General features: G+C 39.3%; 1 protein-coding gene across 2 annotated transcripts in view; it reads right to left on the reverse strand.

Annotated features, from left to right (window-relative positions):
- The window catches only part of PTPRO (protein tyrosine phosphatase receptor type O), a gene marked incomplete at both ends in the record, with an annotated part of 218,000 nt that extends 205,065 nt beyond the window's left edge, over window positions 1-12,935 (reverse strand). For both annotated transcript variants that reach the window (XM_079714874.1, XM_079714873.1), the window contains one exon: window positions 12,861-12,935. In XM_079714874.1, the coding sequence (XP_079571000.1) occupies window positions 12,861-12,935 (75 nt within the window). The remainder of the gene's footprint in view (window positions 1-12,860) is intronic.
- Window positions 12,936-15,938: the final 3,003 nt, after the last annotated feature.

The following is a 15,938-nucleotide window of genomic DNA, read 5'->3' on the forward strand; positions in this document are numbered from 1 at the left end:
ATCCATTCTCCCTGCTTTTATTCAACCTTCTTAAACAGGACTTCAATTTTCTCCCATTCCTACTTTTGTTCCTCTGTTTCTCCCATCTGGAGTGTTTTCTTTAACCTAGTCTGTCTATCTGAATTGCAATGGATAAGGTTCAGATCAAAATTTGTCTTCCTTCGTGAAACCAGTGCTCCCTCAAGCCTAAGTGCATTCTCCTTTATCTGAAGGGAAAGACACTTGACTGGATAGAGCTGTCTGTCTCATTCCTTTGGAAGTTAGTATATTACTACTTCAGGCTTCTCTTACAGTAGGAAGTCGTATACATATAGCCCTTTTACATGTAACATGTTTATGTTATTTTCCCTGACCTTACAGACTTCCTAAGGGCATAAGTTTGTTTTACACTCTTAAAAATGGTGAATACAGGGCTTCCCTGGTGGCGCAGTGGTTGGGAGTCCACCTGCCTATGCAGGGGACACGGGTTTGTGCCCCGGTCCAGGGGGCTCCCACATGCGGCGGAGCGGCTGGGCCCATGAGCCATGGCCGCTGAGCCTGCGCGTCAGGAGCCTGTGCTCCACAACGGGAGAGGCCACGGCAGTGAGAGGCCCGCGTACCGCAAAAAAAAAAAAAAAAGATGAATACAGTACTTTCCTTATATGTCCAGTTTAATACATGTTTGAGGATTCATTGGTTGAAATACTTAAACATCTATTCACCTTCACATATCCTCCATCCATCTCCCCTGTTTTACTCAAGCCGCCTAAGCTCCTCTTATAACTTTCTATTTCATTCTAATTTATTTATATTATTTCCAGATATGTTATTTAATAATTGTTAAAAGAACGGAAGAATGACATTACTTCATCAATCAAAGTATTTTGTCCTAACTTCCCTAAATGGTAATTTCCACGACTCCATTTTTAACTGATTCTCTGAAGAGTTATGAAAATGTTAACATTGGTGGTATGGGAATTATGAATGGGAATGCCTTAATATCTGATCCTTTCCAGGATTCAATAGATAAATCTCGTAAGAACATAGTTCAATAGGCAGTCTTTCTCATAATGCATTTGAGTTTGCAGCTAATAGTTTTATTGAGGTCTTTGTGTATTTTCCTGAGGTTTTTTTTTTTTTTCACAGTTGCTTAGATAGCCTTACTTTCCCTTGCAAGTATAATTATTGTCTTTCAGAGACAGTCCTCATCAGAAAGAGACTATATCTGCCAGTTAGTCAGGTAAAATACTTAGCAGAGGGCCAGGCACAAAAAAAAAAAAAAAAAAAAAGAGAGAGAGAAGATAAAACAAACTAAATTAAGTTATTTTAACCTTTTTCTTTGAGAAAATTATAGATTTATAGGAGGTTGCAAAGAAATGTACAGGCAGGTCCCATGCACCCTTCACCCTGCCTCTTTCAATGTTGATATTTTGAATATCAAACAAGAAAATATCCCAAACAAGGAAATATCCAAAGTATGAAATTGACATTAGTCCAATCCGTAAAATTTACTAAGATTCCACAAGTGATTATGCACTCATCTGCGTGTGTGTATGTGCAGATCTACACACTTTGATCACAAGTATAACTTCATGTGGGTACCACAGCCATCAAGGTACACAACTGTTCCATTATCACAAGGCTCCCTCATGCTACCCCTTCACAGACAGGTATGCTTTCTCCTCTACCCCATGTCATCCTTAATCCTTGCTGACCACGAATTTGTTCTCCATCTCCATAATTTTGTTGTTTCTAGGATATTTTATAAATGGAATTAGATAGTATGAAACGTTTTGAGATTGGCTTTTTTCACTCAGCATAATTTTCTTGTGGTTCGTTCAAGTTGCGGTGTGTTTCAATAATTTATTCCTTTTCGTCGCTGAGTAATAATATCACATGGTACAGAAATACCACTGTTTGTTTAACCATTCACCTACTGAAGGGCATTTTGGTTATTTTCAGTGTTTGGTTAGTACAAAGCTACTATAAACATTCCTGCACAAGCTTTAGTTTTTTGCTGAAGATAATTACAATTCCTCTTACACAGCCAACTCATCTTGTTTAGAGCAGAAGTTTTCAGAGATGGATGACATGGGTGAGGAACTAGTGATTCCATACTGCATCAAATATGTTTGTTAGTATATTCAGGAAGGAGTAACCATCTGTCCTGGTTTTCCCAGAACAGGCCGATTTATGTCTGCAGTCCTGGCATAATGATCCCTTCAGTCTTGGAAGTGCCCCAGTTGGTATGATAAATTATATAATCACTCTGATTCAGATTTCTTTTTTTTTTTATTGAAGATAAAAAAAGAGTTGATTAGAAGATATAGTTGATTTATAATGTTGTGTTAGTTTCAGGTGTACAAGACTCATATTTCTTAAAGATTCCGAGCATTGCTATGCCTGCTTGGCTATGATAGAACTGCATTTTTGTAGATTGCTGTTTTGTAATCTCTCTGAGTATCAGTGGAGTGATTCGAGAGTATGAGAAATGAGATAGTCTTTGTGCAATGAAAGATAGTCTTGCTGAAGTCTCTACTTTTCTGCCGCCTCCTTTTCTGTTAGAAAACGTTTCTTCCTATGTTTCAGTTTTATGGTTGGGGACAGCTTCCAGGCTCATGACTTAGCTCCTGTGTCTTAGCTCATGTCATAGCTCCACAACTGGAGAGGAGAGTACTCTTTCCCACTGTTGCCAGTTTGGAAGTCATTGCAGGGATGGATTCTGATAGGTTTGGCTTAGATCACATGCCAATCTCAAAGACAGTAGTCAGGTACAGTCCCCAAATGGGCTTAGCTTAGGTCAGGGTTCATCCCTAGACTGGTCACTGTCCAGGGTATTAAGGTCAAGTAGGATCCTTTCCAACCATAAGGATTAAAATGGAGTTTTCCTCAAAGGATGGCAGGTGTTGGAGAAGATGGCAGATTTGGCCATCGGAGGAATGGTGATCTGGGCAGTCACTATAATTTCTGTCTTCAGTGAAGAGGTCAGCACACTTGCAAATGACACACAGCTAGAAGAGCACAACCAAAATTCAATCCTGTACCTTTTTGACTACAGAGCCTATATTCTTAAGTTTTATTATGCATTATATTTAGCTGTGGAGAAATGGAAAATAAATGCCTGTCAATATAGCCTCTGAAGTTTTTCTATGTGACTAATTCTGAAGTAATCACACTAATGAGAAGCAAACATATAGGTGATGATCCCCAACATTTCATGGTCATAATCAATGCCTATGATCATCCATGTCCTTCACTGGTGAAAGTACAATTGGGAATTGAATATGATTGAACCTCAGATCCCTGGCTTAATTCCTAAATTGAAGAGGACTGAAAATGCTCAGGTCCTGAAAAAATTATCATAATACATTTAAATGAAAAGAGCATGCTAAAATAGTGGGACAATTTGATACTTTTTTTTTTTTTACATACCCACTCCAGTACACAGACATAGGAAAAAAATTTGGAATGATATATCCCCCAGATGGTAGTTATTTTAGAACTGAATATCTAGGAATGGCTACTTTCTTCCTTTTCTGCCTGTTGTATTGTATATATTTTCCACAGTGAACATGTATTAGTTTTCAAATTTTTAATCCATTATAAAATTCTTATATTTGGTGATGCATGCCTGATTCAGACTTACTTTGAGATTTCAAATTAAGAAATCCCTACTTCAGAACCACAAGAAACCACATGGTGAAAAGGCTAATTGGAGGCCTCAACATAGCAACAAGAATTTTAATACAAAGAGTCTCATTAGGTTTCCAATTAGCCTTCAAAAAATAAGTAAAAAGATGTGGCAACAGGAAAGAACCAGGAGCACCTCTAAAGGGGGGCTGACTTTCAGCAGATTTAACAGTTTTACCTAATTAAAAAGAAGCACATAAGCTAAGTTTTCAAGATTAAGTCCATAGTGCTTAATTCTAAGTTGTTGCAATCATTTTAGCACAGTTTTGATAATACCAGAATCTTCATATTAAAAATCCCAAGTACCTATCCATTTTGAATGAGACCTATAGTTATTTCTGAAAGACTAATTAAAAAGTATAATTTAGATAGGGGAAACTGTAGAAGAAAGTCCCCATAATGATGCAAAATAAACTTGGCCACATCCCATCACTATCTTTATATGTAAATAACACTATAATAACCTAGTTTTTTCTCAAATCCTTTAAGGGAGGACCAAATGACTCACTGTTTAATAATACATTACAGACACTATACAATTCCCTTGGCTTTTTATTATTCACCTTATTAACCAACTTAACATTCAGAACTTTTAGAAGCCAATTTTTCTTCCTAGATAACATCTAGGAATTTTAAGTACATCCAAGTAATAATGTATTTCTTATGGTAATGCCGTTGGCCTTTATTGTAAAAATGATGGTTATACTTTGTTGAATTTGTCAAGAACAGTCTCATTTTTAGGATTACACTTTAGTTTTCAGTAGAACATCAAAATAAATTGACAGCCTAAAGCAATACTACGAGAATATCTATTTTCTGGACCACCAACTTGACTTAAACAGGAAATTCCTGGTTTATCTGAGACAAAGAATGATGTATGACAATTAGCCTGATTCTGATGCACCACACAGAGAGAGAAAGAGACTCATATAAATGTGTTCTTGGAGATTTCCAGAAATTTTGTTTTGATACTAAAAAAAGAAGATTGTTAAACTTAAAAATAATAATTTATTAATTGCAGAAGTGTTAATATTATTTTTATACTCTTTAGGTGCACTTCTCCTTATTATACATTCAGGGAGGGGGAAACCTCTTTTTAGCCATTTATGTGAGTGTACAAATAATCTGATCACAATTTTTCCTGTATTTTTGACTCTAGAGGAGATATTGATTTATCAACAAACAAAAAGAAAATTAAAGTCATAGAGAAAAAAATTACAACTAACTCAAACTTCCACACTTTACCAATACAGTAGTAGACTATGAATATAAATTAGTATATTATAAGACAGTGTAATACCTTTCAATTCTCTAGCGAAATAGTGTAAGTAATAGTACTTGTTTCATGCATACATTTTTGTATTTTAGTCATTTGAAAATCTTGACAGTCCAGGTTTTCGGTGTATATATACTAACATTTTAATGACTACATCACTAATTTAATCAGCCTGTTTAACTGTCTGTCCATGTTTGGATAATAAAATACTTATTATCTAGTATTCAACTGAGTGTGAAAATTATCATTTGTTTCTGTATAAAATTACCTATTGGGATCTTAAACAAGAAAGGACATTCATTGTCTGAAATCCATTAAAAAAGTTCTATGAGGTACCAATATGCATTTAAAAAAAGAAAAAATATCATTTTAAGGAATAAAGGGACTCATAAGTTTTAATGATTGAAGAAAAATAACAATGATCATCTGAGCTTCAGTCAGTCATGTGAGTTTCTGGAAACGCCTTTAGAGGTCTAGATCCAATCTGAGTATATTAATATACATTGTGAGGGGAAAATAAAGAAAAAACATTATGTAAAAAATTATTTTTATTTTTGATATTCTCAAACTGTAGAGCCAAGAAAAGAACACATTTTTAGATTTGAAAAACCCCCAAACTACTTTGTTTACAAGTTAAAGTAAATTTTAGGCACAGTCAATGAATAAAATAGAGAATAAGTGTCAAAAAAGCTGTTTTTACTTCATTACAGATGAGAATTTGCCACACAGGGGAACCTATCCGTTGCTTGAGCACACATCATTTACCAGTGGTTGATTCTGACAATACAATAGCAAGAAAAAAAAAAGTGGGAGGAACTTTCTCTTGATGTCTAAAAGACTTTATTTTCACTTGTGGTAATAAATCCTTTGCTACCTCCACAAGACCAATAAAACAGCATCTCGAGATTATCTCCCCGTTCTGACTACACTCTTTCCCTCAGCACTGCCTGCCCGATGAACCCTCTCTCCTAGTTCATCTCACTGTGCATTGGCTCCATTCCCTGAACTTGCACGCTTGCAACCTGTTTTTCCTCTGTCTCGAGTCTGTCCCATAACTCCTGTTTGACCTTTCTCACCCTATGTATTCATTCAATATTCATCCATTTATTCAACAAATATTTACTGAACATCTACCCTGGGCCGGGCACTCTTCCAACAGCTGGGGATAAAGCAGTGAACAAAAAGGATAAAGATGTTGCTTTCATGGAACCTACAAACATTCCAATAGAGGAGTTAAGTAATAATAAAGAGCTAATATAATGTCATGTAGTGAGTGATACATTCTCTAAAGAAAATAATTCTGGGTAAAAGTGGTAAAATTTGAGAGATGGGTTGATTTTTAGATTGGTTGTTCAGGAAAGACATTTTAAGGAACCACCCTTTGCGTAGAGATTGGCAGGCACTCTTGGCCCCTTACCACGGTTCATCACAGAACACCTTTGGGAAGAATGAGAATCGTCTTCTACCCAACTGGCTATTGTGGCCATGAGAGAGAAGAAAGGACAGCAGCCAGAAATCTTGGACTGGTGTAAATAGCTTAAAGCAGTATGATGGAAGGTTGAGGACAGGACAGAGAGTTGACAAGCTTCTCACATTTTATCTTTATAACCTGTCAAGTCTGTTGGCAAGCAGTTCTTCAGAACACGCAAGAAAGCAGGAGCAGTCACAACCTAGTGCCATACTAAAATGAAACAGAGATAGAAGTAATGTGTGAAAGATACAAACAGAAATAGTTCATCTCAACAGCAAACCAAACCAAACAACAAAATGACTGTCCAAAAGTGGAACAGCCACCTCTCAGCTGATAGTAATTTCACCATTTATGACCAACTGGCAGTAATATTAGAGGCAAGATCTAAGTACCAGCTTAAGTATTGAACTAGACGATCTTTGATAAGTATAGTTTTATGATTCAATGAAATACACTGAACAAAATATGTTGTTCTTTTAAGTCATATATTAAGACAATCATATTTAAAAATAGTGTTAAAATTAATTTTCTATCTTTTTAACAGTCAAAGGCCAAAGAAATTTTTGTATGTAGAGTTAGCGCAAACCCATAAAATAAGGAAAACGTACACATTTTTTTCTTCCAAGAGAGTTGAACATCAGGCCTTGAAAAGAAAGTTGGGAATAGTTGCTCTCCTTCATGCAAATTCTTCAGATTCTGAGATTTAGACTATGACTGATCTTACTGGTATGTTTCCCCTATCATTAAAGTTACTTTTCTCATTAAGGAAAAAGAGAGATAAAGAGAAGAAGTGTCTAGTGTACAAATATAGATATTGTTTCTTAAGGTGTATTCACTATTCCGATGAATCATTTTTAGAAAAAAATTCCGCACTCAAACTTGGGAAATGCTACACACTATATCTTCCTACTGGAAGCACAATGCATATTAACATAGTGAAGGTTCTAAGAAATCCTGGTACAAAAAATAATAATAAATTAATTAATACTAGTTTAAACAAAGTTAAACAGATTACTTCCCAAATTCATGTCAACACAGAAGTGTTTCTTTTTAATAATATCTGTTAACATTTTAAGTCTCTAATGTTCCATGGAGTACACTTGGGAAGATGCTGCTCTAGACACATTTTTAATTGTTCTTCTTCTTTGATTTTTGCTTTGGGCTATTTTTACTCTCCTATTTCTTTCTTTCTCTTTTTCTTTTTAGACACAACACTTATTGAGTGCTTACTGTACTCTAGGCGCTGTTTAAAATATGTTATGGTCATTATCTCACTTATTCCTGACAATAACCCTCTGAGATAAACATAGCCAATCACCATAGGGACCCCAGAGAGGTGAAATAATTTCCCCCCTATCCTGCTGTTGGTAAAAGGCACAGTCCAGAGAGCTGAGATTGAAATCAGGTCTCTCTGGCCCAATGACGCCTATCCTTTTAACAAAAGGCCAGTTCTCAACTCTTCTACTCCCAGAAGCATACCACCCTTCCCAAGCTCTGAGAGACCAACAGCCTACTTATTTCCCAATGCAAAGGTTTTCCAGGCTTTAGCTTATAGCATCTCTCCATTGCATTTGATGCAGTTTACCAATCCCTCTCACTTGAAATTTCCTAGACCTTGGGTTTCCTTGATTCTTATGCCTCTCTGGCTGTTCTTTCTTCATCTTCTAAGGCTCCTTATTAAATGTTAGTGCTCCTCAGGGCCCACCCTGGCCCATTGCTCTTCTCTCCTTTGCCCTCTGCTGCGACATCCCCATTCACATCTCCAGGTCTGCCCTCTCCCCTAGACATCAGACTCAGATCTAAGTACCTGCTTTTCTTAGGCACTTCAAATTCAAAACATCCTCCACTAACTTCATCAGGTACTACAGCAGTGGAGGTCCCAGCAGGACACTCAGGGGAAATTCTATGGAGTTTAATCAAGAGACTGTTAATTAAGGTGTAGAGCAGGAGTAGTGATACGAAACAGGGATGATAAAGTACCCAGGGACGAGCAGCAGTGAGAAGCTATTACCCTAAAGAGACCAGGGGAGGAAGCTGTTTCTGGAACTTGGCCAGAACTTAGCCTTGAAAGAGGAGCTGACTACAGGATTGAAAGAGGGGATGAAGCCATTGCCTATCAGGGTCCAGCCAGCATGGACTCCTACCAGTAATCTTCTGTTAGTGCCTCCTATTAGTCAAACTCACTGCTGGCCAAAGGGCAAGGGATCCTGAAGAAGCAGTCTTTACAGGGAAGCTCCCTGGCACTGAGGGTGGAGAAGGAGGTAGGCTGATCTGGAGGAGAATGGACACCACCAGTACACTTGGTATCTTTTTTTTTTTTTTTTTTTTTTGCGGTACGCGGGCCTCTCACTGCTGTGGCCTCTCCCGTTGCAGAGCACAGGCTCCGGACGCGCAGGCTCAGCGGCCATGGCTCACGGGCCCAGCCGCTCCGCGGCATGTGGGATCCTCCCGGACTGGGGCACGAACCCACGTCCCCTGCATCAGCAGGCGGACTCTCAACCACTGCGCCACCAGGGAAGCCCCAGACGTATGCTTTCTTATGGGCCAAAATGAGAAAGAGGTAAGTGTGAATTTTCTATGTTTTCACACAGTATCAGTCTTTCATATAACAAAGAAGAAAAGAAAACAACAGATGTTCACATTGGGAAGGATTATCACGCAATCCCCTGCAGAAGACCAGTCCAGTGAACTTTCTCCAAATTACTAGGGGTGTCACGTATAAAAGGGTTTCTCTAATAGGCTGGCAACAACACTTGTCAAGGAAGTCAACTAACAAAGGAGTTAATGGCAGCAAGCTTCACAGCGAGGAGGAGGGTCTAAGCTGCTTCAGAAAGATGAAAAAGTTATGGTTCATCTGCCGACATTGTATAATATAGAATGTGCATGTGAAACCTCCAGAAGGAAAGTGAAGATTCTCGTGTGTGTGTGTGTGTGGGTGTGTGAGAGAGAGACTGAGACAGAGAGAAAGTGGTGCGGGGAGAGGCATGGGGGTGGCGGTGGAGAGAAAGGCTGAGAGAATAAGGAAGAAAAAGGAAAAGAGAGAGAGGTCACAGGGAAGTGGAGAAAGGCAGATAAAACTTGGAAAGTGGGTATTTCTCCCAAATAAAAGTACTATGGTCAACATGGTAACACTCATGCTTTATAGAATTAAACATAAACCTCTTTCAGAAAATGTAATTGAGGCCCTTTCAAATTTAATGTTCCTGACTATGTATCAGGTAAGAGCAGAAATGGAAGGAAATAGAGAGAGGAGGTTCAAAAAGAAAGAAGGATTCTGGCCAAACCTATGAGTTTAGGGAAACCTTCCAGTTGACTACTAATGAGCACCATTTCAGGGAAGGCAGAAGCTAAATTCCTATGACGTCATGTGCTACAACTTGCCTCTTTGTTGACAAAATGTCAACAAAGTGATGTCTAGTGAACTGATATAGGAAGCAATTTTCAAGGAGAGGTGTAGTAAAGATCAGATAGGTGAGAGAAGTTACATTGTTTTTACTAGCATTATGGGAAGGTGTATGAGAGGGAAAATCTAAATGGAGTAGTATTTATCTGGTGATTAAATAAATAATAATACTCCAATAAATACTACTCGATTTACATTCACATGTGGGTAGAAGACTTTGAGATTGGTAAGCTCCCAGTATACTTGATAACAGAGTTCTTTTGTTTTTTGTTTTTAGAAATAGAAATATACCATCAATATTGATATGAAAGTAGAAATTTTCATAACCAATGTTGTGCTTATGAAACATCAATTATGCAGCTATTAGCTTCATAACATAAAGTGGATGATTTAAACAATTGGCGATGACTGATTAAATGTGCCCATCATTAAGCCATGGATAGGGAACAATGCATGAAGCCTTCCTTAGCCAGGCACCTTGAGGCTACCTCAATGAAACTGGTTATAGCCAATCTTACAGATTCAGAATTTCAGACTTTCCCACCACTTATGTCCAGCTGCTTGTTTCTGATTTGTGGAAAAGATAAAACTACAAATCAAGCCTCATATTTGAGTTTCTCTAACTTTATGGCTTTAAAGGATTTTCACTCTCATGTGGAGGATACTTCCTACAGAGTAGTGAAAGATTGTCTGACATAATGAGAACTACAGAGATTTGGGGGGAGGGCTGGGGAAATGGTTTCTTTCTGACTCAACACAGATAGACCTTTTTAGATTTTATCACTGATATTCAATCAACAACTTGGTATTTAATAATGGAATGTTATGTTTCTATCACCACCTGCATGTTACGTCTGTTTTACTGACACTTATTCAGGACCTTGAATGCAAAAGCATCTCCAAATTATGGAAAGATTATACTAAGAACCCAATTTACCATGTAATATACTATTTCCAAAATGTAAATGCATTACTCTATGTGCCCAGTTTACCACTTTGAACATCTCTTGTCAACTGTAACAAAATAAGTGAATGAAATAGCATGTGTGAAATACCTGGAGGACTGACTGGCACAGGGTGGGTATTCAGTGTACATATATGAAGGCAATATATATATATATATATATATATATATATATATATATATATATATATATTCTTTTGGTATACTTTATATCCATTTGACATAAAACGTTGCATTTACATAAAATAAAGAGTAAAGACTTGCTTTACAAAATTACTTTTCTCATTACAATATTTACTAAAAAGCAAGCTTTATTAATATATTTACTGTGTGATGCAATTTATCATAATTGACACTAAACTGCAAATGTGCAGGAAAACACCTATTATGAAGAACAGGGCGAGCATCTATTATAGTCTATGCCATTACTGACTGCAATTTCTCAGTCTGATATCAAGTTTTGATTAGAACTTTTGCTACAATTTTTTACATTTTTTATGGCACTCTACCCATACTCCCGAACCCATCATTTGACCATCTCTGAAATTCTCACTCATTATGAAGATTTCAAATAGAAACCTGAAGTAGTGCCAAAGGTTGGGTTTGGATCAGATGTCATACGTGTAAGTCCTAGCTGTTACATAGTAAAATGTGTGGTTGTTCAATTTCTCACTTTGCATTCATGAAAAGTGTTGCACAGACATATAGTTATGACAGAATATGACAAATAGAAAACTTCATAGTTTGTGTATGTTCGTAAAACATACACATTTGTGGTGTCTGCTTAAAGAGCAACCTCTTAGAGTGAAAATATAGGACCGAGCTTATTATTTATCAGATTTTAAATAATATTATTTTTGATAGCTTCAGAAAACGTAAAAAACATATTAAATACAATTTAGAATCGTATTTAGGCAGTCTGCTGCTGCTGGTTCTCCCAGAAACTATTTTTCCTATTTTCCATTAAGATAATGAAAATATGGAATATTTAAAACTGATGCTGTTCTCAATCCGTTGGCTCTGTTCCACTATCTCCTTGTCAGACACTCACGATTAAGGGTGCATATGAGCAAGAAGTGACTCTTTGATAAGAAAACATTTGCATCCTTTAATGCTTCGTCCATTTCTAAGGTAGATATCACTGTGGTGCTGAAAGGATAGCTCCCGGTCACCTGTCGACGTACTTGAGTTTGCTTTGCCGGAAGAAGGACTCATAACAGAGCTAAAGTAGATACACGGAAGACACGAGTGATAGACAATTACCTCATAACTTCATAACACTTCTCCAAAGACATCTAGCTTAAATTTCTTTAAAAAAATTTATGCACCGTATAGTTGTCAAACTAGGGGTATTTTGTTTTTGTTTTTAAGCAGTCCTTGTCTATTTTTCTCAGAGTAAAACCCTGAAGCAGGACATTCCAAAGAAGACACGAAAAAGTTAATTATACAGATGTCAGCCATTGAAATTTAGAGGTAGCATCCTCTGTAAATATAGCGGGGGCAAATCTAGACTTTGTAAGGGGTATTTTCAGGTTGGAGCTGAGGACTTGGGGAGGGGAGTCCTCTCCAGGCTCAAGCTGACATTCCTTAGTCAAAGAAAACCATGCTCACGACCCAGCCCCGGCAGTCCATTTGAGGCCGGGGAGCTCGGCCCCCGGTGTATAATTCCAGCATAAGGTAAATTAAGGCAAAGCCTCCGCTCACTCCGTTGGGGGAGAGAGAAAAGGTTAAGCAGCCCCGGGGTGCAGTAGCGACCAGAAGGGAAAGTGATCTCATTTTGTCTGAGGAAGCGCCATCCAACAAGCCCACCTTTGATGCGCATGCCGGCGGCGGTACAAGAGCACAAAGGGGGAAAGCCGGAGGGAGCAAACTTCCCTCTCCTTCCACCCCATCCCTGAAGCCCGCGGAGAACACGTAAACGCGAGGACAACAAAGCGTGCGCCCAGGCTGCACCGGGGGCGCTGCCAGCAGCCCGGCCATCGCGACCCGGGGCGCGCCGCTCCCCCCGCGACAGAGCGAGGGCGCCGGAGCGCGGGCGCAGGGAGGATCGCGGCGGCTGGGGGAGGGGGTCCCCTACCTTGAGCAGCACAAAGAGCCAGAGCAGAGGCAGGAGGCGGCGGCCGCCGCGCGTCCTCGCGGGCAGGTGCCCCATCGCGGCGTGGACGGGGACCCGGGGGGACGGTGGCGCCGGCTGGCTCCCCCGGCGGCTCACAATGGCGAACGGGGGCTGCAGCCTCAGACCTTGGGCGCCGAGGCTGCTCCCGGCGGGCGCATGCTGCCTGTGCAGTCCCCCCCGCGCCAGCTCCCTTCCGCTTTCTGCTCCCTGGGACCTCTAGGAACGTGCCAGGTGCTGCTGTTCTTTAACAGCTAAGGATGGAGAGGGTGCGGATCGGAGTGGGCGAGGCTCCGCTGCCGCCGCCGCGGCCGCCGCGCGGTGAGCGAGAGGCGGGGGCCCTGCGCCCAGCCCTCCGCGGTCGTCTGGCAGCAGAGATACTCTCACTGTGGGCTGCGGACTCATAAAAGTGACAGCAGCTTCCCAAGCCCCGCTCCAGGCTCCGCCCCAACCTCTTCCACAGTCCCTGGGACGCAGAGTTCTGTGGGGCTTCCCTGAGTCCTCTTCAGCGACTCAGGAGCCAAACACCCCGGTCCCTTCCCAATCTTCCTACATCTGGTCAGTGAAAGTAACACTTGGAGGGAAGTGGTGGTTGTGATTGTCGTGATGGAGTTTAGTGTGTGTGTGTGTGTGTGTGTGTGTGTGTGTGTGTGAGATGGGGAGGATAATCCCTCCCATGTCCACTCTCTTCATCCCATTTAAACACTCTCATTCTCTCTGTCCCACACTCACCCAGGAGGAAATAGCACAAGTATATATTTTTTTCTGTTTGAGGTCAGAAGTTTTGTAAATTTTAAGGGCTGTCCTTTGACACCAGAGTGGAATATAGAAGGAGGTTGGTTCACATTATATTACACATATTTATAAACACATAAACATTTATATACTTTTAAACATGTTTAATTATTAAAGAAACTGTTAGACTTTCCCAGAGTGGTTATGCCATTTTACATTCCCACGGGCAAAGTATGGGTAGGGGGACGGGAAAGAGAGGGTGTGTAATTTAAAAGTGGTAATGTTAGAGATCTTTGTGGTGATGAAACAGTTCTGTATCTTGAATGTGCTGGTGGTTACACAAATCTACCCAGATGATAAAATTGCACAGAAACATACACACACACGAGTGCATGTAAAACTGGTGCAATCTGAATAAGGTCTGTGAACAGTACCAAGGTCAGTTTCCTGGTTTTAATACCTACTGTAGTTATGTAAGATGTTACCTCTGGAAGAAACTGGGTGAAGGTACATGGGACCATTCTGTACATTTTCTCTTATTGAGCTATAATTGACATATGACATTATATTAATTTCAGATGTACAACATAATGATGCCATGTTTGTATGTACAGATGGCTGGTGTGCCATACACATATGGCATATGTGTATCTGAGAAAGGTTTAGATTGAATATAGTTATACAAGTATATATGTGTGCTAAATTCTTATATGCATAAATCTAGAATAATGGTCTATATGCATAAATCTAGAATAATGGTCTGAATTTATGTGAGAATATTGTCTCTGATGCCTTCCTTTAGAAACTTCTTTTGTTGTCACCTTCCTCTTCATATGCTCACTTTAGTGACCTTATGTCCATTCTTCTTTTTCTCTTGAGAAAATATTAGTTGCTTCTCCATCCCTCGAGGTCAGACTCATGGGCTATCTGAAAATTTTATTCTTGGGACTACACTTGTAGGGCTTTGGTTTGGTATGCTTTCCTTTTATTTTGAAGCACCAGAAGGCAGCATTTTATTCCCACCCACACCCAAAAGTGGCACTAAAATTATCTTATGTCTAGAACAAAAAAGATGTTTAGGCCAGGGACAAAATCACACTCATAATTTGCCAACAATTCTTCTTTTGAATAGAGTTTGATTTTAATAAAGTTTGATTTTAAAGTGTATGTGTGTGTCCATGTTGTGGATTATAGATATATATGAAGATATACATATGTGTGTATATATATATGCATGTGTATGTAGATACGTGGATATAGGCTTAACTGATGTATGTAGGATATTATAAGTATAGCCTACTAATCATACATTCATCTTGTAAATGCAAAAAGAACTTTCACAGTGATGCACGTTTTTGTAATAATCATATTTTGCTATGTTGTCTTTCTATTTTTTTTCCTTATCACTTATATCACAATTTGCTTAGCTCTTTTTTTTTTTTTTGTGGTACGCGGGTGTCTCACCACTGTGGCCTCTCCCGCTGTGGAGCACAGGCTCCGGACGCACAGGCCCAGCGGCCGTGGCTCACGGGCCCAGCCGCTCCGCGGCATGTGGGATCTTCCCAGACCGGGGCACGAACCCGCGTCCCCCACATTGGCAGGCGGACCCCCAACCACTGTGCCACCAGGGAAGCCTTGCTTACCTCTTTATGCCCTCAATATGTACACATGGACCACTTTGGGGGAACAATAAAGCAATAAACAATAAGCAGTAAAGCATTCTCCAGTAAAGTATTAGTTATTAACATTATTAATATTCCATTACACTGCATTCAATCACACTGTGATTAGGTGGCCTGAAGACTGAAGGTATTATTTTGTAATCATAGAAAATGTTCTCTCCAGAGAAAAGTATTTTACTTAGCCATTGCTGGATAAAACAGTTTCATTCTTTTTTTTTTTTTGTACTTAAAACAATAACAGGCTTGTGAATCTTTCCAGGAGATACACCCAAGAAGAATGTGAATGCTGTATCATCAGCTGTGTGGGGTTTTCAATTCATAGAGCCTGCTGTGTTTTCCTTTGAACTACTGGTTGGTTTACCAGTGTAATACTTCCAAAGGATGGTGAATCTTATTTTGCTGATTTCAAGATTCCAAATCAGCGAGAATGTGCATGGGCAACATAAAGTGCATATAGGAATGTATGCTTCAAAATGTTTGTTCTGATTTCATTATTACAACAACGCTGCTTGGTAAAGAAGGCTGAGATCATTATCGCCAACTGTTTCCCCTGTAATGTTGCATTTCCAGGAGAAATAATAAATGCGGATAAAAAAGAATCTCTTGCATGCCTTAAGACAGGCAT

The sequence above is a fragment of the Hyperoodon ampullatus genome (genome assembly GCF_949752795.1).
Source record: "Hyperoodon ampullatus genome assembly, chromosome: 11".
In the NCBI taxonomy this organism is placed as follows: domain Eukaryota; kingdom Metazoa; phylum Chordata; class Mammalia; order Artiodactyla; family Ziphiidae; genus Hyperoodon; species Hyperoodon ampullatus.